General features: G+C 38.8%; 1 protein-coding gene across 2 annotated transcripts in view; it reads right to left on the bottom strand.

Annotated features, from left to right (window-relative positions):
- Window positions 1-1,161: 1,161 nt before the first annotated feature.
- LOC310647824 (stonin-2-like) overlaps window positions 1,162-24,775 on the bottom strand; it is a 43,522-nt gene continuing 19,908 nt past the window's right edge. Inside the window, exons 2-4 of one of the 2 annotated variants that reach the window (XM_083375363.1) lie at window positions 17,563-19,425; window positions 11,525-11,727; window positions 1,162-5,959 (exon numbers count right to left, since the gene is read on the bottom strand). In XM_083375363.1, the coding sequence (XP_083231489.1) occupies window positions 5,876-5,959; window positions 11,525-11,727; window positions 17,563-19,387 (2,112 nt within the window). In that variant the 5' untranslated portion in view covers window positions 19,388-19,425 and the 3' untranslated portion in view covers window positions 1,162-5,875. Of the gene's footprint in view, window positions 5,960-9,456; window positions 9,590-11,524; window positions 11,728-17,562; window positions 19,426-24,775 lie in introns of those variants that run through there. The other variant, XM_083375364.1, reaches the window with a different exon arrangement.

The raw sequence follows: 24,775 nt of genomic DNA, 5'->3' as shown, positions 1-24,775 counted from the left end.
TGAGGAAGATTCCAAAGTTGAAGACTTTTTGAAGTTCCCAAGTTCTTTCTTCCCTAAGATACTTTTTCTGGATCAGAGGTATAGGCAGTCTTAATATTTTGCTAATAGGTCCATAATACTTAAGTGGTGAGAACTGTAACCTAAAAATAACAGTTTGCCTAATGAATATGTGCAAATAGCAACTTTGCCATGGTAAAGAGGGCAAGAGTTTTGGGCCAATAGTGTTCTTCCTTCAGGACCTATGCAAGGCAAGTGAATAGCATCAATGATGATTGATATTAATTACCTTATTTCCCCCTAATAACAAGATATTAGTACTCCATATACTGAAAAATGATCAGATCAAGTTACTTTGTGATTAAATGACCCATCAGCTTTATATCAGATTATAAAAGTGCATAGCAAAAATTATGACATCATTAAGAAAATGAAATCAATGCCTTTACGTATACTTCATTCTGTTTTATACAGATTATTGGATAATTTCCATTGGGATTCCTTATGGTAATGTTTTGCAAAGTAGGCCTGGACATACTTAGGACATCAGGAAATCCAAGGGCCAAAGACTAGACTGGAAAATTAAAAGAACATCCAGAACAAGGCAAACATAAGACACTTATGTATGTTGCAAAATTTACACCCATGTAGTAACCTTTTTACGTGCATCTTGAAACTGAACCATTCATGTTTTAAGAAGTCATTATGTTATGGCATTATCTTTTCCTTTTGAACTGCATAAAATATGAACAACTGTAGACTTGTTTTCTGAGTCCATCTTGAAGTACACGTTCTGTATGTTCCTGTCTTGGATGGCAAACCTCAGACAAGGACTACAGAGGAAGTGTACAGAGTGCGCTTGAGATAACATGTGAAAAACAAGATCTTAAATTAGAAAGATAAGTTTATGGAATGCAGGAAACTGGAACATATATTAATCCTTGTGTTAATTGAAAGGGATAAGAAATAAATAAGGAAAAACAACCAATTTTGGGATGGCATGTAAACTGTTAATGTTTAACTGCTAAAGCTATTGTTTAAGACATACATATATGAGTGAATGTTAACCAATAAAGAACACAGCTGCTCAAGATTCGTGTGAGTCTCCTTTCATACTACACACAACAATGTAAAAATGAAGACATGACTGCTGTGAATGTGGAATTTCATTTGCATTTATTCAACAGTCCTTCCGAAACTCAAAAATGACATTTCTCTGATGGGGTGGAGAAGTGCCACAATATTTTTTACAAAGAATTAGCCAGTGTATAGACTTTTTCAAAGTACATTAAAGGTAGAAACCTATTACAAAATATGTAAAAAACAACAACAATACATTAGTGCAAGAGGTTATGACTTATCTGTATGGAGGCACTGAACAACATAATTGCAATACAAGCCCTTTTATTTATTCTCACGTCTTTAAGGGCTTTGGGGTTGATTTATGTTAGATAACATTTTCACAATAAATTAATGGGATTCCCATTACAAATCTGCCAATAACATAGAAAGATGTTGTCCATATAGAGGACCTAAATTGGGTGGTAAGTTACAATCTGCAATAAACCGGAACAATGGACTGCATACCAATAAGTCAATTAAAAGTAGAATCTGTATAAGGCAGGTGTTATTAATCAACAGTGATGATTCATTTGTGGGGGCCAAATATCAGCCAGGAATCTTAGCTTCTCCTCAATTCTACAATCCCCTCTCTCTGGTTAAGTCTTGTTAAGTACAGGATGTTTCTATTATTTGCTGATTATCACACATTCCCTTATACCTTAACTGTTGTTAGTGCATTCTTCATATGGATATATCCTGAAAGGGACTGACTGCTTTAAACTTGATCACCAAGGGAAGAATAGCTTCTAGGTGCCCTTAAAAATATGCTCATATTTACATTTTAAACTCCCCAATGGGCCATGTACTACATTACATAGAAATAATCTTCCCCATGTCCATTTCCCTTCCCCAAATCATTTTCTCTGAGATTACGTAAAATCTAATTAGGCTTCCTGAATATTCTACCACACCCATATATCAGAGTGTGTGAAATAACTATTCTTAAAGAGTTCTACTTAACCTCATAGCTTCAGTATTCATTGAAAAAGGCATTCATCAATTTTTGAGGCAGATTTTAAATGAAGGGCTGGTTCAGACAAGCTTGCATAATATTTAAATACTTTATAAATATTGTGATTTGCCACTAAATGTGCAAACCAAGTACAGTAAACAATATTCAGCTCAATGCAGCTAGGAGACATAGGCAGATGTGCTTCTTGATGTGCTAGATGATATGAAGTGAGTAAAGGACAACAATGGGCTTTTTGTCCTACAGTTTACCCAAATGAGAAAATATATATCATTACAAAGGAAGGGACAGTACTGGTATTGTGAGAATTACTTCTCACACAGTCAGTAGAAAGTAAGATATAGCAAAGAAAGGGCAGATGAAAACAACTCAAAAGCGAGGACCAAATAGCCTGGTATATAAAACAAGAACAAAAGTTAAATACGTTACAGAAAAATTAGATCTTGAATCAAAGCAGTGGAAGAAAGTTGATTAGGGATTTGCATTCTTTCCATTGAATACATACCGGCTGTTCCATTCCTTACCCTGTTATAGAAGATTCACTGTACGCTATAGATGCATGTTGTGGAGTCATCTATAATACAGGTAGTCCTCGACTTACAACCACAATTGAGCCCAAAATTTCTGTTTCTAAATGAGACATTTGTTAAGTGGGCTTTGTCCCATTTTGCAACTTTTCTTGCCACGTTTCTTAAGTGAATCACTGCAGTTGTTAAGTTAGCAACACAGTTGTTAAGTAAATTTGGCTTCCCCATTGACTGCTTGTCAGAAGGTCGCAAAAGGGGATCACATGACCCCAGGATACTGCAAAGGTCATAAATGTGAGTCAGTTGCCAAGTGTCTGAATTTTGATTACATGACCATGGGGATGCTGCAATAGTCATATGTATGAAAAATGATCATAAGTCACTTTTTTTCAGTGATGTTATAACTTTGGTCACTAAATGAACTGTTGTAAGTTGAGGATTGCCTGTCTATGGTGTAAAGACTAACAGTTATTACGGAAGACAAACAGAAGACTAACAAAGCACATCCATGAACACCAATTAACAGTCAGAAGACATGATGAAAACTCCTTAATCTCACAAGACAACACATGGACTGGCTCAACCATAGTTTCAACTGGGAAACTGTGAGCATCTTGGACAAAATTAAATCCAAAATATTTATATTTGGATATATTTCCTGCACATTTGGCAATCAGACAAATCCACCATCAATAGACATACAGAGATAAATCACATGTACATGCCATTCAAAAGAGACAATAACCTAAGAAGAAAACAAAAAGACCAGAATATATCCTCTCCAGCAGCCAAATAAGCAGGGAATAACACCAGGCAAACAATCAAATGGAAAACAATGCCCTACTCTAAGAACTACCAATGGAAAACCACCAAAACTGGCAGGGCAAGCTACTGTATATAAACAGTATACAAATAGCAAAGCCCACACTTACTTTATTTGCACTGATGTTATTATCTAGTTGGGTAATGAAACAACTGTAAGAAAACAACCAAGCTCAGAGAGCAGCGAGTTCACCCCTGAGCACCACATATTCTCTTCTACTGAAATTGTTGTTGGCCTACAGGTAAGTACAAATTACACCTTCCCCTCCTTATGCAAGTGATTGGACAGTAATTTCATCATAACTACAAAATTCCAGGGGAACAGGCATCAAGCCCCATTTTCCAGAATAATATGGTCTATAAGACAAAATATGTGAGATTTACCTTTAGTCTAGCCCTAGTACGGTAATTTATTTAAAGCTAGGGTTTATTATAATACCAGAATATTTTAGACAGGATTCTGTGGGTAGACTTTCATGGCACTATCTATTGAGCAATGTTGTGCTTCAGGATAGAGTAACTAAACTAAACAACATATTTCCTAATGTCTTGCCAGCAATTGTGCCTGGCATTTTCAGAGGTAAAGATGCCCAACAGAATTCTCTGTACTCATACAAACATATTAATACCCATGCAAAAATACTCCAAATTCTGCTTAACAGAAAGTGTCATTATCGATATGTACAGCTCCCCAACTTGGTGGTCCTCCCAAAATATTGGACTACAACTCCTATAGCTATTGGTAACTTTTACTTTTTGGCCATGGGGGAATTAAAAAGGATATGCAGAATACTGAAGCCCCAATGTGCACTCAGAGAAAGCTCTTCAAAGATATGTCCAGACATATTTAGGACTTTTCCTAGAAACCTGTAAACTAGAAACTTGATTCTTAAAAACAACAACTGTGAGGTGAGATTTTTCAAGAAGTCAAGTTTTCATCTCCATGAAAACGATCATGTGGACACAAGAATTCATAACAACCTTCCCTGTACTTCCATTATGTCTACCTTGTATAAAGTAATAATGTTAATTGCTTAGTAACACAGAAAATTATTTCTTTGAAGTATCTCCGAAATAAAATGTAGTGTTAAGACAAAGTTTGAAAGTAGCATTATCAACATTTACAAAAGTTAAGCAATTTTTTTACCAACCCCATCAAAACTTAAAAGTTTGGCATATTAATGTATGCAGTATGGTAGTGATTTGGGGAACACATAGTAACCAGCCTAGCTAAACATCTAACTGAGATAAAATCTATTTTCCCTCAATATCTTCTCAGGAAAGAATGATCCAAAAGTCACCTAGTCTACCTTTTAACTGGCAACTATAACTAAATCATGTCTAAAGAATAACTCTGGCATTTAAGTAAATTGCTTAAAAGACTCACCAAGGGAAGTATACATTATTTAAACATTCTTCCTCAAAGATGGCATATAGGAAAACTCAGATCATGTGTCTTTCATTTGGAGTTCCCAGTGGTTCTCTCTACCTAGCTGAGAGGAAAGGCTGTTTAGAATTTGTCGCTGAGAGCCACAGGCAGGATAGAAACACAGAAAGTCTGGTGTCTCTTCTATACTGATCACCTGGAAAAAAATCCACTGAAGACTTAATTACCAGTTGTCAGGAAATGTCAAGTGTACAGTTGGAAAATACTTAACATGAATAGAATTTTGACAACTGGAGCTGACAAAACACAGTTGTTTTTGTTAGGCATATGGTGATAGCCTACATAGTTGGGTTGAAAATATATAAACTATGATGTTGTGACTTTAAGATGTTAATTGGCCAATGGGTGTGTAAGTGTTCTCATGGCCATAAGAGGGAGCTAGGAACGTAGCTTCTTTCTCTCTCTGAATTTACTGCTCTCTCTACTATTACTGTTTTGCTGTACTGTTGGTTTACTACTGTGATAAACCTGAACTGTGTATTGACCTCTGGACTGGTAAGAAGACTTTGTATTTGGAATACTCCTTGGACTGTTACTATTGTGTATGACCTGGAGTGTTTCTTTTTGACCGTGCATTTTTTGTTTTTTACACCACCTCAAAAGTAAAATACTTTTTGCTTTCACAACTCAGTGTACTCTTGTGGTTACTGTGTGACTCTTACTGCTCTCAGTACCCTTCCTTGTCTGTGCAACTCTTTGCTAGCACAAGGAGACCTCTGCACAACAATTCCTAACAGTTTTGCTTTAAAAAGTACACTGGAACAGATGAAAACGGGCTTGAATGCAGTGCAAGCCTATATACTTAGTGTAATTCTACCCAAACTACTCAGCAAACATATCCCGCCCCCCCCCATTTTTTTAAAGTATGTTCAGAGAGGGAAATGACACTCCAAATACTTCTTGGTTCTTCGGACTACAGAAGGGAGGCACAGGGTTCCTTTTCTTCAATTCTTGTTGCTTTTATTGTTTTCAAAGAGCTACTTCTTCCTTTCATTGCACAGCACATTCCTTGGCATTGTCACTGTCTTCTCCCAAATTATCTGGATTCAAGCTTTTTTTCCTCTCTATTCCCACCTGAAAGAAAAACAAACTGGAAGTTGTGTGGAAAACAGCAAAAGGCCACCTAGTTTTTGTTTTGTATGCTTCACTCAAGAACGACTTGTCCCAAAGCAAGAATGGGCAGTGTACTCCTCTGATTCACAGATGACAGGTATGCAGAACTGACTCCAGCAAAAGCAGATTCCTCCCAACATGGGAAGTAGTGATGGAAAAGAACACCAAACACCAAACTTAGTGGATATATAAATTTGAGAGGGGAGGATTCCCCAAATAATAACTGAGGAAGTGGGGGAACAAAAAAAAACCCAGGTATATACAATGTGCTTTTTCTTTCTCTCCATTAGATTGATGAACGCAAACATTATAGTGAATACAGCATACTTATAAGGAAGTCCTGCTATTTGGATAACTTGTGGCAAAGTCTGATAGCTACTACTATTCTTTAAGATAAATTTTGGGAGCTGGTGTGGAAAGAGAACCAAGCTTTTGAGTTGGACCTCAGAAGGTCAGGAATAAACATTGATTCTTGTGAAATGGTACTGTCTAATTCAGATAAAAAGTGAAAGTGCCATATATGTTCAAAGAGTGTGCCATATTTCCAGTGGTGTTTTGGTGTGGGGAAAAATAGGCAATATATGATTCCAAACAGTACAGTAGTAGCCAAAATTGTGGAAACCTTTTGGGAAAAGTGTACAGTAGAAATGCCACCTTTGGTTAAGTTTCCACCACCTTTTCTTCTAATTTCTTTATAACTGTAGCCTTGTTCACTTAATAATACTATTTTACATCGCCTTCTGGGCAACCGGTCAACTCTTTGCACCATTACTTTAATTTTATTACGTTTTACAAGCTCAACTAAATGAAAGGGGAAAAAACCCAACCAACCTGATAGCTATCATATAACACACTGACAAATGTCCTCCTCTCAGCTTCAATACATGACATCAATAACTGAATCCTACTGTGATCTGATTGGCTCATTGCCAAAACAAGATGACACCTGATTGGCTCTCTAAACACTCATGCTCATTGGCTACAATCAAATGAAGCAAAGCTACTGTCAGGACCCACCCCAATTCACATCTTAGGAAATAAAGAACTCTTGGAACCAGGCTTGTCCAAAAAGGAGATTTTACTAAGGTGTAGTCAATTGTGGGAATACAAGACAGGATCTGGCATTGTGTTACATTTTGATACTATATAAAGGATTCCCGTTTCAACTCCGTCCCTTCAACCCCATTTGGTCAGACTCACATTAATTAAACTTAGGTGTCAGGCCCTTCCGTGGGAAAGGGTAATCTTCTCATGCTTTTTATTGCTATTGCTTTCTTCCTTTCAGTTTCAAATGGAGATACAGCCCAGATCCCTTCTTCCCTAACCCTCCCCCTTGTTGTCCCCAGTTCAAAAGGTTTTCCTTGATCTTTGAAGATAGCCTACAGGCAGGCTGAATACACCTCTTCTCCTTCCCCCTCGGAAGATGGCAGAATCCAAGGGGAGGCACAATATTTTAAACATACATTTATGAATGTGATATAAATGGATTCTGACAGCTACCTGATATCAACTTAAGCAAGTTGTGCTTCCTTTTTCTGGTTATTTGGCTATAACTTTTCATAGAATGCAGTACAGATAATTGAACAAACTATGTTGCATCACATTCTTGATTAAATTATCTTTCCATTGATATATAATTTTATGATACCACTCTAAAAAAAAAGTGGTGTTATTAGCCATCAAACCTCAAAAATACACTTTTCCCAAAAGGTTTCCACAATTTTGGCTGATTTTGGAAGAAATGAAATATTTGGTCATCCTACTTTGTTCCTATAAAAATAAAGAAAGAAGGATATAAAGCACACAGGCTTTCAGCCTATGAGCCGACACTTTGCCTACCACACAGAGTGTCTTCCATCAGACTAGGTAAACTGAGGCAGGAGACATAGCTGAAAGGATTTCAATGTTAAATGTCAAAATACAGAAAGAACAAGGCTAAGGTTATAGGCCCAAAGTGGTAGGAATGTTGAGTGGAAATGTGCCGGATGGCTCATAAAAAGCTTCATTAGCAGACTAGAAAGAGTAGCACTGCCCGAGGAAAGGGGAGAAAACCCCCCTAAGATGACTCTTTTTATTGAAAAAAGAGCTAAAGTTAGCAGTTTCAAATATAAAAGAAAGGCCAACATGTATTTATTTTACCTATTTATACTTTAAATTTATAAGAACAGCCAACTCACAGCAGGGTGCAGATTGGAAACAAAATCCAAGATATGAACTCAACAAAGAAATAAAAGATGAACATAGCCAGGGGGAACAGACATAGCACAATACTGGATATAGCCTTTTCAAGCTGACTCATGCTCATCTAGAGGCTGGGGAAACAGCCAAATCTTCAAGACTCATTTAAAGGATAACAAATTGGCCAAAGGCAAAAGGGAATTCTTCCAAATATTATATCTCTGTGGAAACTACAATATAATGGTGAATATAATGGAGGGTAACAGCTTTTTGAACTCCAAGAGGAAGGTTATTCTACTGGGCAGGTGGCATAACACAGAAGGAACACTTCTAGGTAGACCAGGTCAGGAAATAGGCTACATTTGTGTTTTACCTTCCCTCCCTCTTATAACTTGTGGATTTAGGGAAGAGCCAGCTGGAGTATCTTCTTAATATTATCTCCTTTCCAGCACTGAAAGAATACTTCTGTTCTTGTTTGATTTTTGTTGTTGTTTTTGTTTTCTGTCGTTTTTGTTTAATCAGAAACCTCTCCCTTTGGGAAAACCGATTGGTCAGGCTTGATTAACACTGAAAATTTAGTTTTTCCTTTTGAAGACTAGCAACAGCTGATGTACTTGGGATGTACAGTAACTGTAATTACAGGATGTTTTGTTGTTCTTTTTAGGCAATTTATTCTGTAGCGTTTTTCTTTCTTGTTTTTGTATGTGGTGCATTACTCATTTCTATTTTGTACTGTATGTATATCAATCTGAAAATGAATTAATAAAAAGTATTTTCTTTTTGGCAAAAAAAACACATCTGAACTTTAATGGACAATTTTAAAAAGGGAGAGACTTTGTGCTACATTTTTGTTTATGCATTAGATTATTGCAGGATGGTCAATGTTATATGGACAGGGTGGCCACGGGAACACTTCCAGTGCCTTCCAAACTGCAAGAACCTTGAGGGTTTCTTTGCTGTCACAAGAAACCAAGCACCTAGGATACAGAGGCCCTAGAGATGGACTACCCCACTATATGTGGTGAGGACACACATTGGCAAAGGATGCATAAGGGGAATGTCTCAAAAAAGAGTTCTGCTCTTTACCACCATGAAGGGAATGAGCTCTTTAATGTTCAGATAAACAAAGAGATACAAAGCCAATTTGGTGAAGTAAACAACTGAAGTTGTAACTTAATACAATCCATCCAGTAGTTGGGGGGAAAAAAACAACTCATGTTACAGAGAAACATTTGTGTACAAACACCTGAAATAAATGGAGTCATGGCAGTAGGACAGTAGCTTCTTTGGTGGTATCTATTGTTGGTCCTTGATTTGAAGACTTCTTATAACTTATCCGGGGAACAAAGTGCAGAACTTGAGCTATGTGATGAAGAAACATGACATGGGAATGTGCAACTAGGAGCCAGTAACCTAAACAAAGAAATCAAATTGTATGGTATGATATAGCATATATAACATAGGGTCATAGAGAGGTCAAATAGTGAAACACTTAAAAAGTAAAGAAGGGACAATAGCAAGGTTGTCTAAGAGAGATGAAAGTAAACATTCTTCAAATCTATAAATGTGAGCCATTCTACCATTCTACAAATGGGAAAGATGTAATATCCCCAAACCAAGAGATCTTTAAAAAAAACATTTGAGGCTATGGCTATGAGATGGCAAATCTACTTGCCTCCCGTCAAGGCCATTAAGCCACGGGTTAGTGTCTCCCACAGGAATGCATGACCTGAGGTAGAGCACTTTTCTGGAAATAGGGAAGTAGAACTGAATAGTATTAAATAGGGACAATTGAGAAATAGCTGGAGGAGGAGAGCCGTTGCTCAGAGATGAGACTGGTGTTCATTGGAACTTCACAGTGGCAAATTTGTAGAGAAAAAAGAGAGAAAAAGTCCCGAAGTGACAAAGCCGGCAGCAATTAAGTAATTCAAGACCTAAAAGTCATTCCTAGAAGAAAGATGATAAAATGGCGAGCTGAAGGAGAGAGATTTCAGTTGGAAACATGAGTGCATTTAGGCAAGACTGGTGTTGAGAAGCTATAATCAGCCGACTAACAAACTGAATGCCTAGGAATTCCAGACAAAATTGACTTTAAAACCCTTTGTTATGAAAGAGAAAGGAAGAGCTAGAAAACAGCTGAGCAAAATATAGAAAGGCTGCGAGAAGGCCAGTAAGATTCCTGTGTTCACCCACAGGGGAGTTCCCACAGAGGCAATTAGGAGAAGGGTGAAGCTCAAGAAAAGATTGGCATTCGTATGGGCCAAGGAGATGTAATATTTTCCAACTGTGAGCAACTGCCCTCTGCCCAGATGCTTTAAAGAAACAACTGGTAGAAACAAAAGAAGTGACTTGGGGGAAAGAAGGAGGGGCTTTAAACTAATAGAACTCTAAGTTACCTGTAAACCAACAAAAGAGCTAGCAAAATATTCAAGGAGGAGAAAAAAAGAGGAGCGACTTAATTGTTTGAGGGAGGGGGAAAGGAAATCAGTAAGTTCGGAGAAAGTTTCAAGCTTTAAAACTGAAGTTTAACTAAAGGAAAATAAATTAGAAAGAAGGACAAGGTGTTTTGAGAAAAAAATAACTCTAGAAAATTTTGAAGAAGAATTGAAAAAAATATTAAAGAACGTTTATGAAGGGGAAAAAATGAGAACATTAGATAAAGCAGAAGGATGATCAGAACAAGCATGAACATGAAAAACACTGTGGCAAGTCCAAAACAAATCCAAACAAGCAAGTTGGGTTCAGCAGGAGTCATGTTTAGTTGGACAGGAAAACGGGGCCTTTCCCAAATAATGCTATAGGCCTACATGTCTCCAAATGTGGCTCTGCATAGGGTGTTATAACTCATAGGAGTGAATAATTCTTTTCTGACAGATGGGATGAACAACAGGCCTCCTAAATTTCCTTTTCATTCTATGATCATTTAAAAGACCACCTTGAAAAGCTAAGTAATGCACAGACCGTTGTACCATTGTAATTAAAATTGATTCTTCTGTGGCTCAGGAAAAAAAAATCCTTCTGATTTTTATTATATGCGATCATTTAATTTGAGATGTCAGGTTCTGAGCCTGGGGCTTTTCCATGCAACATATATTCTGCCAAAAAGCTGGAGATTGCTTTAATCCATTGAATTACTGCAGGCAACGTGCATCAGATAGCACAGAAGATCTGACTATTCATACATTAGTGATTCTGTAGAAGGCATGCTATCAAAAGTTATCTGAATGCAAAAAGAGACACATCCAGAAGCTCCTGTAAGCCACTCCAACTTTGGGGGAAAAAACAACAACCCAAAGTGTGGATGTGGGTGTGTGGCTGAATGGGTGGTTATCAGTTATTCATCCATACCTTATAACTGTAATGTGCTGCATAATTCACCCACTTCCTCACATCAGTCTTGCCCTCCACAGAGATGGACCGAACAGCAGCCTTGGATGCTGAACTGGCTGGCATATCAAAATCTACATCCACATAGCGGACAAAATGAGAAGGCACTTCCCGATCTGAACCAAGTTCCAGGTGGCAAAAGAAGCAATGAGGATGACCTGCAGCTAAAAAATAATAATAAAAGAATATGGCAACTGAGAACACCAGCGTGGAATCTTAGAAGAAAAAGGATGACAAACACCAAAATAAAGTCACTGAATTATTCAAATGATTATGTTAGAATTGTGATGTCAGCATTTATTTTTTTTAATCAAACTTGATAAAGACACACAGGCATTAAATAAAGCTTCGCTAGAATATTGCTGGTACCACATACTCTAATTCTAGAACCTGTCTAAACAATGGCGGCTCCAATAATCCACACAATTCATCATCACAGGCAAAATTAGTTAACTGAAGGGAGCTGGAAAGCCACACTGCCCACACGTTTTAGAATATTGCTACACAACTCTCAAGGAGTCCTTCTGGCATTCCTTGCAAATACATCACAATGAATCTAGAAAAAATGCTTGAAAAAACTGTTAGCTAATGCTGGCTAAAGCTTGGTCGTCTCTTCTTTCATGCAGAATTATCACATCATCATATACAATAGTAGTTAAGGATGATGCATGCTATTAACAGTTCTACAGGTTAATTTAGAAAAGAGTAATCCAATGCATACAAACATGGTCTTTTAAATTTTCATTTCTCTGAAATGGTATAGGTTGTCTTGAGGGGGCTGGACTAGAAGATCTCCAAGGTCCCCTCCAGCTCTATTCTATTCTACTTTACTCTAAAGGTAAAGGTAAAGGTAAAGGTTCCCCCGCACATGCGTGCTAGTCGTTTCCGACTCTAGGGGCCGGTGCTCATCTCCGTTTCAAAGCCGAAGAGCCAGCGCTTGTCCGAGGACGTCTCCGTGGTCATGTGGCCGGCATGACTAGACGCCAAAGGCGCACAGAACGCTGTTACCTTCCCACCGTAGTGGTCCCTATTTTTCTACTTGCAATTTTTTTTACGTGCTTTCGAACTGCTAGGTTGGCAGAAGCTGGGATGAGTAACAGGTGCTCACTCTGTTACGCGGCACTCGGGATTCGACCCGCCAAACTGCCGACCTTCTGATCGACAAGCTCAGCGTCCTAACCCACTGAGCCACCGCGTCCCTTACTTTACTCTACTCTATTCTAAATTCTAATCTAAAATGCCCAATCCAAAGGCAATAAGGAAAGCCCAGTTTCTTTTAAAATATAGGGATTGAGGCATGATTATATAGAGAAATACTGTAGGCACAATTCATTGCTCTTGGCTGATGATCACTGATAATCATTTTGAACCATGTACTGTCTTCATGTGAAAAAATCAGGAACAAATACATCATTTAATTTTTTCTAGGGCTGCAAAGCAAATCTTTGATATACACTTGTGTAAGATGAAAACAAAAGTTATGACTTATTAGATATACTTGTTCATAAGATATTGAAGATATATTTTAACAAAAGCCTAAAAAGATGAAAATACATTTACTTGACTTTTTTCCTACCTGTTTCCCCCTCCCCACTTTTTTTTACTAAATATATTCATCAGCTGCTCTTCTTGCTGTGAAGCTCCAGCTGCATACATAATTTGCTCCCATTTGGAACAGTTTACTCATGTAATTTTATAAACATATAATTAAGCTGCAAAAATATCCGTTCTAAAGCAAAGTTGTGATACACTGGATTAAATAACAATGAATAAATAATATGGAACATGGTTGAGCAACCATTTGTCCCAAATACCTGTATCTAAGTTTGCCCTCTTGCAATGTCATATGAATCATTGATGGCAGGAACCTCAGATATACTAAAACTAATGTAACTTTCTGCTTAAATATGTGAGCTCTGTATTTGGAAGTCTCTCATTCAAATCTTGCCAAGGCATGTACAGTATATTCCAAATGATCTTGTGCAATCATAATCTGAGCACCAATCTCTCTGTCTGTGATATAGGAATAACCCCATGTTATTACTATGTAAAGACTTTTCAGCTTTGCCCCGATTGCTGTTGCACACTAGAGAGACAAAAATGGTAGATGCTATATATCAAGATCATTTTTTTAGTATTCTCATGGATATAAAGCATGGTTTATAAATACATTATTTTGCCTTTCATTGTAAGACAACAATGTAATGATGAATACCACCAAGCTGAACCTAGTTATGATAGCTAATGTATATATTAAGCTAATGTATATATTAAGCTAATGTATATAATCAAGGAGAAGCAACCTAGAACTAAGGAGAAACTTCCTGACAGTTAGAACAATTAACCAGTGGAACAACCTGCCTCCAGAGGTGGTGAATGTTCCAACACTGGAAGTTTTTAAGAAGAGACTGGACAGCCATTTGTCTGTAATGGTATAGGGTTTCCTGCCTGAGCAGGCAGTTGGACTAGATGACCTCCAAAGTCCAGTCCAACATTATTATTATATGTAGGTGGAAGCTTTATTTTTATTCTTTGACAGTTTGGTATTTCTTAGTATAGATCAGGGGTGTAAAACTTGCAAGGTCACGTGACATGTTGCAACATATCGTGACTTTTTTTCCATTGCCGGCAATGGGGTGGTCACGGTTTCACCCTGACGCATCCGGCCCATGGGTCAGCAGTTTGACACCCCTGGTATAGATCATGTAGATGTTTGCTTAAAATATGGAAGGGCTGTAGTGTGGCCCTTTTGTAATATTGAAAGTTCTATGTCAGCAATCAATTCAGACTTTTGGATGAACCATCAGTTTGTTCATCAGCAGTTTTCTGGATAGAAAGAGACATATGAGAGTATCAAAAGGGAAGAGAGAATAAAGCACAAGGAAGCTGACAGAATGGAAAAAAATGACAAATCCTAGTTGTTTTTGGCTTTTGACCTGCTCACAACTTGCTTCAGCCAACCGATGAGTGGTATGCAGTGTCAGATTGCCATGAAGCACTCAGCAAAAAAAAGATTGCTAATTTCTGCTTTAGAAGCAGAATCAAGATTTTTTTTTATCATAGTAGACATTGCCAGTCTCACTATCATCTATAGGAGCAATGAAGAATGTTTGAGGAGCAGCTATCCAGTGTTCTGGAGGACACTTGCAATATGGAATCAAAATTGTTCACTCCATTTGGGACATTATTTGGGGGAAGTTGCCTAATTTAAGAGTGTCTTTTTCTGTCTTTTTTCTGTAACTGAGATTGAAAACTGCACCAAAACCCATGGTTTGTTTATCTATGAAAAGGTTACAATTGTCTTGAACTTCAAAACATACTGTATCATAAATCATAATTACAAGCCATTCTGGCTAAGTGCATGCAATGCACAAAGCTCCAAAGCAAAGATACTGAAAGTCAGTGTGACACAAAAATAAAGTCTATTTGCTGGTGGTGTGTGTATAATCTATACAATATTTTACAGGGCATTTATTTTAAAACTGCAACAATTTTCATACAGTACACATTGAGAAAGGGATGTTTGATTAAATGCTGGTTTTCTACAGTGTACAACTCCAAAGCTGTACTTTAAGTTTTTTCTTATTCGATATATGCTGGCCTGTTTTCAGGCTAGGCAGAAAAACATTCCATGAATCAATATTTTCTCAACATTCTTTATTCTGCCTGATGCTGGCTAACTAAAAACATCCTTTTGTCCTGAAGCAGTGAATCATACGCAGTTGGAACGGAGACTTCTCACAGCCTATAAACAAGGCCCATTATTTATCAGCCAGCATCAATAAGTTGTTTATGGAGAAGCACACATCAGAAGTTACCAAGCTGCTGTTGGAACAATACTGCAAAAAGCAATCTTTTTCAGGGGAATTCAGCTTAGCTGTTTTGATCTTACAACTTCAAATTGGCCCATCATAACTTTTTTTTAAAAAAAGTTCAGAGATATGACATCATAACAGCTGCTTCTCAAACACAACAAAAGACAGCTGTGCACTTGCCTTGTATCCAGAATGGACAACATTTTTTCCCCATGCATCACAAAATCAGTTTACCATGGCCCACTTTAGAAGTAAAATTTAATTATGCCAAGGTTATATGAACATCCTTTGATTAAATGGTCCAATCATTTACATGCAACAGTTCTACAGTATTTCATGCAAAGGATTATATTGTGACTACTTTCATTGGATCTTTGGTTTTATTTGTTTAGAATCCTATGAGAATCCAGTCTGTAAGTTGGTGGAGTTACCCAGCCTCTGGACAGAGATAAGTAATATTATAAATATGTAAGCAAGTAATTAATTAATTTAGTATTCATTTTTTTTTTATTTTTCTTAAGACTTTTGATTATATAAAGTACAAGATAAATGATTGGACTTCAAAAGATTTCTGCAATTTTGACAGATAACCATGTAGAATAAAGGCACTCAAATTCTATGTTCAAACATGCCTGATCAACCCTTTTCAATCTCTGAGATCTTAACTAGATGCATTTCAAAAACTTTCAGTTTCATGAAATACTGTTTAGCACAGCTAGTACTGTTTTGACAAACTTTCTCAGAATGTGTCAATTTTGGAACATGATTTTGTCTTCCCTTTTTATACCACTCCTCTATTACCTGATACCTCTGCTGCTATTCATTTGATTATCCCTTTATATGTGTTTCTTGTCTGATGCAGACAGGAATGCTTTCCAGTATGAGAAAAATCATTCCGTAAATGGTTTTTAATCTGTTAATTAGAGTTAGCTGTAATTCACTGTCAACAATGGGCTAGCGATGTTTTTATTTATTTATTAAATTTCTATGCCACTCATCTCCCCTACAAGGTGACTCTGGGAGGCTTATAAATTTATAATCTATTTAATAAATTTCCTGTTCACTGTCCAATTTTACACAAGATGGTCATGTGCCTTCAACTGAAAAACATGCTAAACACTCAATTGCCTGGGACAAACAAGCTAATCTTTTTGTACATTACAGCAACAAAGCCGACGGAACAGAGAGGAACCGTCTCTGCTCTCAACAAAGCCTTGCTTGTAACATGCCAGGATATCAGGCATGTCCAGACAAGATGGTGCTGTAATGTAGTCAGGCAGTTATCACCACTCTCTGAAATTCCTCTAATGAAGCCAAAGTGCTGAAAAAGATGCGGTAGCTGTTCCCAAGATTAGAGAAGAGTTAAACCAATGAAAAATTCTGTTAGCACTAAAAATTCCAGGAGTTCTGTTCCTCAGTTCTAGCTGAGAACAGAGTATACTAGGTGGAATTTTAGGTGGGAAATAATTGATTTCCTAAAGATTCAGAAAAAAGGAACAACTCTGGAATCTCACACATGCTGAACTACTTTACATGTGAGAAAGGCCAGCTGATTCCTTTCATTGAAGTTTTAATTCAGAAAGTACTAGTTTTGCTGGCAGATCATCAACTACATCTTCAGAAGGCTCAATGCCTTGGAGCTTCTCCTTTTTGTACCGCTAATAAGTCTTGTGAGATTTGCCATGAGAAATAAAATTCTAAAGGAGTCCTGCTTAGTGGTTGAAACAGAATGCGGGGAAGGGGGAAGCTTTGTATTAGATTTTCCCTTGATTCTACAACAAAATAAAAATAGTTAGCAATCTGAAAAAATTTGCATCTATACATTACCTGATCCCTCATTATTTTTTTCCTGGTATTATCCTTGTGGAAGTTGAAAACTATCTGGCAGTTGGGCAAGGAATCTACTACATGATCAGATGCTTGACAATGTAGCCATTTTAAGAATTCCAGTGAGGAGCTACATACAGTATAACCCTTATCCACCACTCCAAAGCATACTTTTTAGAAGAAAGCTGGGGAACTACACAGATAAAATTATTGAGGTTATACTACATGGTCATACTTTCAGAAAATGGAACAACTTCATTTCACACAAGAGCTGATTTGAACTTCCAGACAGGATACCAAGAACTATGCTAACGTGCCTTTCTTACAAGATAATCTAATTCATGCAGCAGTACCCACCAGAATTTTTATCAGGCAGGCGATTTATCCTCCACACAATTGAATTGAAAGCATGCTCGTATTTTGCAGTTCCTAGCGTTACCCTCATTGCTGGCTCAGAACCAGACACGCTGGTGGATCCAAAGTTAGCAGTTTTGTTCACCTTCGCTTTCAAGGACTTCTCCCCAAGGACACTGTCTCTCCGGAAGTTTTTCACCCACTTATGTGGCACAGGATAACGAATCATCACATTTTCACAGGGGACTTGAGTTAGAGGATCTCTGTTGGATGAGAACCCTGGTGTCATCATTAGCCAGCTCTGAAGCTCCACCTCAGCACCATTGACACTAGCCGTAACCCTTAAAGTAAAAGGCATGGTCTTCTCAGAAAACACACTCCTGAAGCGCATCAGTTCAAATCGGCAAGCATCCAAAGGGTTAAACATAATGACACGGGCACTGGCAAATGCCTCTTCATCCACACATGAATGGAAATGGCAATCATTCAGTTGAATCCACTTGCTAGTGGTGGTGGGCATGATGTCCTGCCGCAAAACAATTTCATTCCCTTTAATAAGAATGTCGTTGAGGCCCAGCCTACACTCTGCCAGTCCAGAAAGAAAAGTGAGCACATGCACTCGTGTCAATACATTATGCTGCAAGATCCTGTTGTCTCCTTTGGCCAAAATCCCATAGAATTCATCCTTTACATCAACAGTGATTTCCTCCTCTTGGTAATTAAGTCCTACTGTACTTAAATCTGTTGAGGAAGCAGGCAAATCCATCAACGAATCCTGAACAGCCCTGATAAAGCTAAGGAAATCATCATAATTGGTAGTGCCTAGCTTAATAACCTGTTCCTTTTCTGCTATGTGAGAAACAGCTGGCTTTGGTTGGTATTTCTTTTTTTCCTTGTAAGTGACACGGTCTATTCTCACACTGTGTATCCTCCCATTTTCATCATAATTTTGAAGCTTGGGTTCTGAAACCTCATGATTTATTTCAAGCTTGAATTCCTTAAAAGGCTTTTCCAGTCCCTTCTCATAGAAGAGCTGTAAATATTTTCTATCTTTCAGTTTGACATATATTGGACCCCAGTGCCTAGAAGACATTATATTCTTCTTTTCTGGTATCCTCAGCATCATTGGCCAGCCATCTTTTTGATGAGGTGGTCCCAAAGTGGACAAAGTATTATAGAGCTCAGTGGAGATTGTGGGGTCATCATCTGGCAAACTGAGAACATCCTGCTGATCTGGATCACCAATATGGAGTTGCTTGAGTTGCTCAATAGCATCTCTATGTCTCAGGTGTGCACTTGGCTCATTGAAGCTGATGGAATCAGGTTCCTGATGAAGGATAAGAAGAGAATCTCTCTGGCTTTTACTAGTGTTTCCAGTGACAGAGTTGCCTTGGGAATGCCTATTCCTTTCCTCAAAGAAAGAACTGAATGGATTGATAGGAGAAGGTTGAACATCCTTTAGTGATACATCAAGGAATGGATTAGTAGCACTCCAGGGGGGTGTTCCACCAACTGATGGCACCAAGGTGATGGAAGAAAGATCTAGCTTCTGAACTTTAGAAAAATCACCCAAGGTGCTCCTGGGACGCTCCCTTTTTTTAAAGGATAAAGGGGTACTAGTGTTCACGTCTATGACCTGTGTGGTTGCAGTTGTTGCTCCTTCTGATAATGATGAGGAGTCTTGTCTCACAGGAGATATAGTTATTGGAGAAATAGAACTAACTTCATTGTCATCAAAAGTCACCCAGCTGGGGAAACGGGCTGTGGTTGCACTTTCAACATGGCCATTAATGGATGTGTTGTTCAGCTGCCAGCTGGTGGCCTCCATACCTAGCTCCTCATCTTCATGAAGAGATGAAGAATTGTCTGACAGAAAGAAAAAAAGAATATTATTACTACATAATAACTGATATATTTTTAATCATACACATATTGATTACATAGTAATGAAGGAATCAAGATATTCCAGTAGGCTCACAAGGTTTTCTGTGTGAGGAACAAGTTATATTAATGGTCCCTTTTATCTTATTTATATAGAACCATTAATAAAATCTTAGCAGAAATAAAACTACATTTCTCAAAATCACCTTTCTTAAACTGATTAAATATCTTTAAGCAGACTAGGAGAATCTATAAATATCTATTAAATATGAGCAAATGTTATATTTCTTTTATAGAAAATAAGAGCAGAGAGGTTTATGGATGACCATTGTATAAGGCTTTTTCGCCTTGTGAGATGGTTCTACTTCTTATGTATGTTTAAAATAGATCAGATATTTTATGAAAGATAACATTTCATATTGTCATATGTGCAGGACTGCATACTTATTGCAATGTCAAAAATCAGTTTTAGGATGGGAAAATAGTTGGGTAGTGGAAAAACAGGGTGCTGTTTCTTATAAGGACAATGTAAGAGCTAGAGCATGGGTGTCAAACTCGTTCACGTCATGTGACATATTGCAGGTAAGATTATTTTTATATTCCTAGACAAAACTCAAAATTCTTCAAAACTAAGAAATGATCCTACAAAACCAGCGGAACGACCTGCCTTCAGAAATTATGGGTGCTCCATTACTGGTGGCTTTTAAGAAGAGATTGGACAGCCATCTGTCTGAAATGGTCTAGGGCATGGGCCGGCAACCCGCGGCTCCGGAGCCGCATGCGGCTCTTTGAGCCGTCTCCTGCGGCTGCCAGCTGCCCGGTGCACACGCACCTCTTCGAACGGGCAGTGGTGTGCGCGCACCTCTCCAAATGGAGAGTGGCACCGCCCGTTCCGAGAGGTGCGCGCGCACCTCTCCAAGCCGCTGCCGTCCCGTCCGGAGACCTGCCGCATTCGTCAAACATTGACGAACATGGCAGCTGTGCAAACGGGATGGCGGCAGTTTGGAGAGTACGCGTGCACTTGCCAAACCGCCGCCATCCCATCCAGAGACCTGCCACGTTCGTCAAACATTGACGAACACGGCAGCTGTGCAAACGGGATGGTGGCGGTTTGGAGAGTGCGCGCGCACCTCTCCCAAGCCGCCGCTGTCCGGTGACCTGCCGACATTTGGGGAAGTTTGGGGAGGTGCGCGCGCACCTACGGTCATTCGGAGAGGTCCGTGCGCACCTCTCAGAATGGGTAGCGGCGCCACTTCTTGGGAAAGCTGCCGCGGCCCGTCTGCAAAGCTGCCACTTTCGGCAGCTTTGCAGACGGGCTGCGGCAGCTCTCCCAAGAAACGGCGCCGCTGCCCGTTTGCGCGGAGGTACGTGCGCACCTCTACAAAGGTTTGGGGAGGTACGCGCGCACCTCTACAAAAGTTTGGGGAGGTGCGCGCGCACCTACGGTCGTTCGGAGAGGTGCACGTGCACCTCTCAGAATTGGCAGCGGTGCCACTCTTTGAGAAAGCTGCCGCGGCACGTTTGCAGGCTGCCGAAAGCGGCAGCTTTGCAGACGGGGCCGTCGCGCAACCGGGAACCGGTTCCATCACACATTAAAAAAAATGGCAACCGTGCGTGTTTTTTGCGCATGCACATGCATGGACGCACGCACATGGCTCCCACTTTTTTTATGTGTGATGGAACCGGTTCCCAGTGGCTCTTTTCCTTTTTCAGGTTGCCGACCCCTGGTCTAGGGCAGTGATGGCAAACCTTTTAGAGACCGAGTGCCCAAATTGCAACCCAAAACACCACTTATGTATCGTCAGGTGCCGGGTGGGTGTGGCCCATTGGGTGGGTGTGGCCCATTGGGTGGGCGTGGCTGCAGCAGACTGGGTGGGACTAAAAAGTTCAATCAGTCAATTCCAACTTTGTGAGATCTTTGTTTTCCCCGCGAGAAGTTGAAATTGATTGATTGGTTGAACCTTTTTTTTTTGCATACAGTGGGGAGGCATAAAGCGAAAATGTTTTATAAAACCCGCTGAAGGCCTAGGACTGGGGCGATGGCATGCGTGCCCACAGAGCGGGCTCTGTATGCCACTTGTCGCACACGTGCCATAGGTTTGCCACCACGGGTCTAAGGTCTCCTGCTCAAACAGGAGGTTGCAGTAGAAGACCTCCAAGGTCCTTTCCAACTCTGTTATTCTATGTTCTAAATTAGACTAAATAGCACAGGGTGTACTCTCTTAAAAATAACATTCATGGTACCACGAAGGCGAATGATTTTTATCCTTATCCCAATACTTCATGAAAGATTTTAATACTGGATTTTCCAGAATAAATGACAGTAAATTCTTCTTTACTGTAAAAACTTAGTTTAAGAACTGGATTACTGATCAACAGTGTAACTACTGTATAATATTGAACACCTACCGTTCTCTGAAGGGGAGTCAGAAAATAATTCTAAATAAAATAAACAGCAAGTAAGAAAAGAGTAACTAGTAGCTGCATGAGAATTTTGAACCATGTGGTCAACCGTGACTTTTGTTAAATCAAACTAATTTAATAGAGTGACCAGAAGATGGTGACATAAAGCTAAACTGTATTACAAAAATATTATTGGTTTTCAGATTATTAAAATATTTTAATATTGTTAATATTACAAGAGCCTTGGTGGAGCAGTGGGCTAATGCCTCCTTAAGTAACACCAGCTGCCTGCAATTAGTGCAGGTTCGAGTCCCACCAGGCTCAAGGTTGACTCAGCCTTCCATCCTTCCGAGGTAGGTAAAGTGAGGACCCAGATTGTTGGGGGCAAGTAAGCAGACTTTGTAATAATGCCACTTGGGGTGTGTGTGAAAGCCCTAATAAGCAGGCATATACATAGAATGAAGGCTACTGCTAAGCTTGTAAGCCGCCCTGAGTCTTCGGAGAAGGGCGGGATATAAATGGAATTTAAAAAAAAATCATCTTTAATATGAAAATTCAGTATATTTACTGCATGAACATTTTTTGTCATAGAAAAGATCATTATATGGTCAAATACTATTGCCACATATAACAACTAGTCCATTACAAAGCCTACCATGTTATATATGCTATCAAAATACTGCAGTGTGTATATGTATGTGTATATATATGTCTCTATATCTCTGTGTCTATCTCTTTAAAGATCCCTATGTTAATTCCCTAAAGCAGGGGTATCAAACTGTTGGCCCGCAGGCCGGATGCGTCATGCTGAAATTGCGCCCACCCCATTGCCGGCAATGGGAAAAAAGTTGTGATACTTCGCAACATGTCATGTGACATTGCAAGTTTGACACCCCTGCCTTACAGGTATGCATAGGAATGTGCACAAGCATGTAAAATAATGTTTAATAGAATTTTATATATAATGGTTCTATCTTCAAGTTCTTTGTAACTAGATGACCTTCCTTTATTCTTCCAATGCAAATGTTTTCCTGTCTCCAACCTTCGCTTTCTTGCGAAGATTGTTGAGAGCATGGTGGCGCATCAGCTCCCGTTGTTCCTGGAGGAAGCTGATTATCTGGATCCGTACCAATCGGGTTTCAGGCCCGGACACAGCACGGAGACGGCATTGGTCGCTCTGGTGAATGATCTCTGGCGGGCTCGGGACAGGGGCTGCTCCTCTGTCCTAGTCCTATTAGACCTCTCAGCGGCTTTTGATACCATCGTCCAGTGCGCTCCCACAGAGAGGGCCTCCTTAGGGTGCCGTCGGTCAAAGAGTGTCGACTGGCGGCCCCCAGGGGGAGGGAGTTCTCTGTGGGCGCGCCAGACCTTTGGAACCGTTCACCGGTGGAGCTTCGGATGTTTCCCGACCTTCGCTCCTTCCGATGTGACCTAAAAACATTCTTATTTGAACAAGCTGGCCTGGTCTGATGGGTTTGGTTTTTTTTAATATTAACTGTATTAATTTTATTGGAATTGGGCTGTATTATTTAATTCTTTTTTAACTTTTGTACATTGTATTTTTACTGTATTTGCCCTGTACACCGCCCTGAGTCCTTTGGGAGAAGGGCGGTATAGAAATTAAATTATTATTATTATTATTAATTATTATTATTATTATTATTATTATTATTATTATTATTTGATTATACTGCTCATTTAGGTAAACAGTTACTATTGTTCTATTAAAGAGAACAGTTCAGATTATCTGTTCAAATGCATTTTTATTGTACCTTTATGTTTTCTGATAAGAGTTTTCATAAAATCTCTATTTTGGATCCGATCCAATTCATAATGTAAGGAAATAAGAAATATTTCTTGTAAAGGTATTTCTACTTTTAAACAGATAAATACACTCCAGCTAATTATGCATATGAACACCTTCGCACTTATATAGACGACCTTCAACTAACTGAAACACAGAAAACAAAATATCCCATGCCTGGGAACAAATGCTTCTCTCAACTGCACAAGAACTTCAATATAATTATAATAAACTGCAGAATATACAACCGAAACAATTTCATGACTATTGCAGGCTGCGTGGGCAGCAAACTGTTTCAAGGAGGGAGGTGTTGGTGAAGAGCAGAACTGATGATAATTGATCAGATGAGGAACAAATAGGAAATAAGCTTGCTTTTTATCCACACTGTGCTGTTTAGAGAATAGATTATTTTAATGAGTCTCTAGAAGACTTCTTCTTTACTATTCACAAAATGACATCTTGACAATGCCCGTGTCTGTTTGTGTAAGAGATACTTCATTAGGATTTAGCCCAGTTCATACTTGTAGTATGCATTTATACAAATATCTCAGGGATAAGTACTGATGTTGTTTGCTTGGAATATTTTTATTGGTATTATAACTGTGTTGTTGATGCTTGTTTGAACCATCATTTGTGGTATTTTAAATATTTACCTGGGGATTTTGAAGAAATATAATCTGAAGTTTTGTTAACCTGACTTCATAGGTTTTTGATGCTTGGATTCCAGTACTTTAATTGATATAGTTCCTTACAATGTAATTATTTATTTGGCCAGGGACAGGCTAGAGGAATAAAAAGTAAAGGGATAAAGCACCCTGGAAACTTAGTATGACTTGAGGAAATTAAGGAGACATCATCAAAATCTCCCTTTTTCAAGTTTGAATCAATATCAAAATCCCATGTAATCTAATTCTGCCATAAGAACATCAGTACTATTTTAGAAATTACAACTATGAGTAAGACAACAATTCCAAAAGCATCAGAGATCTTAACAGCAGAAAGAACCCAAAGAAAGCCCTGCTAAATCATACCAGATTAAAAGCCATCTATTTTCTGTGCTGACCAAGTAGACCACACATGTCAAACACAAGGCCCGGGGGCCGGATCCAGCCCACGAAGTGGTTTCAT

This window comes from Vipera ursinii (assembly GCF_947247035.1).
Source record: "Vipera ursinii genome assembly, chromosome: 1".
NCBI lineage: Eukaryota > Metazoa > Chordata > Lepidosauria > Squamata > Viperidae > Vipera > Vipera ursinii.
Note: the sequence above shows the minus strand (reverse complement) of the source record. Positions and strands in the feature narration are given on the sequence as shown.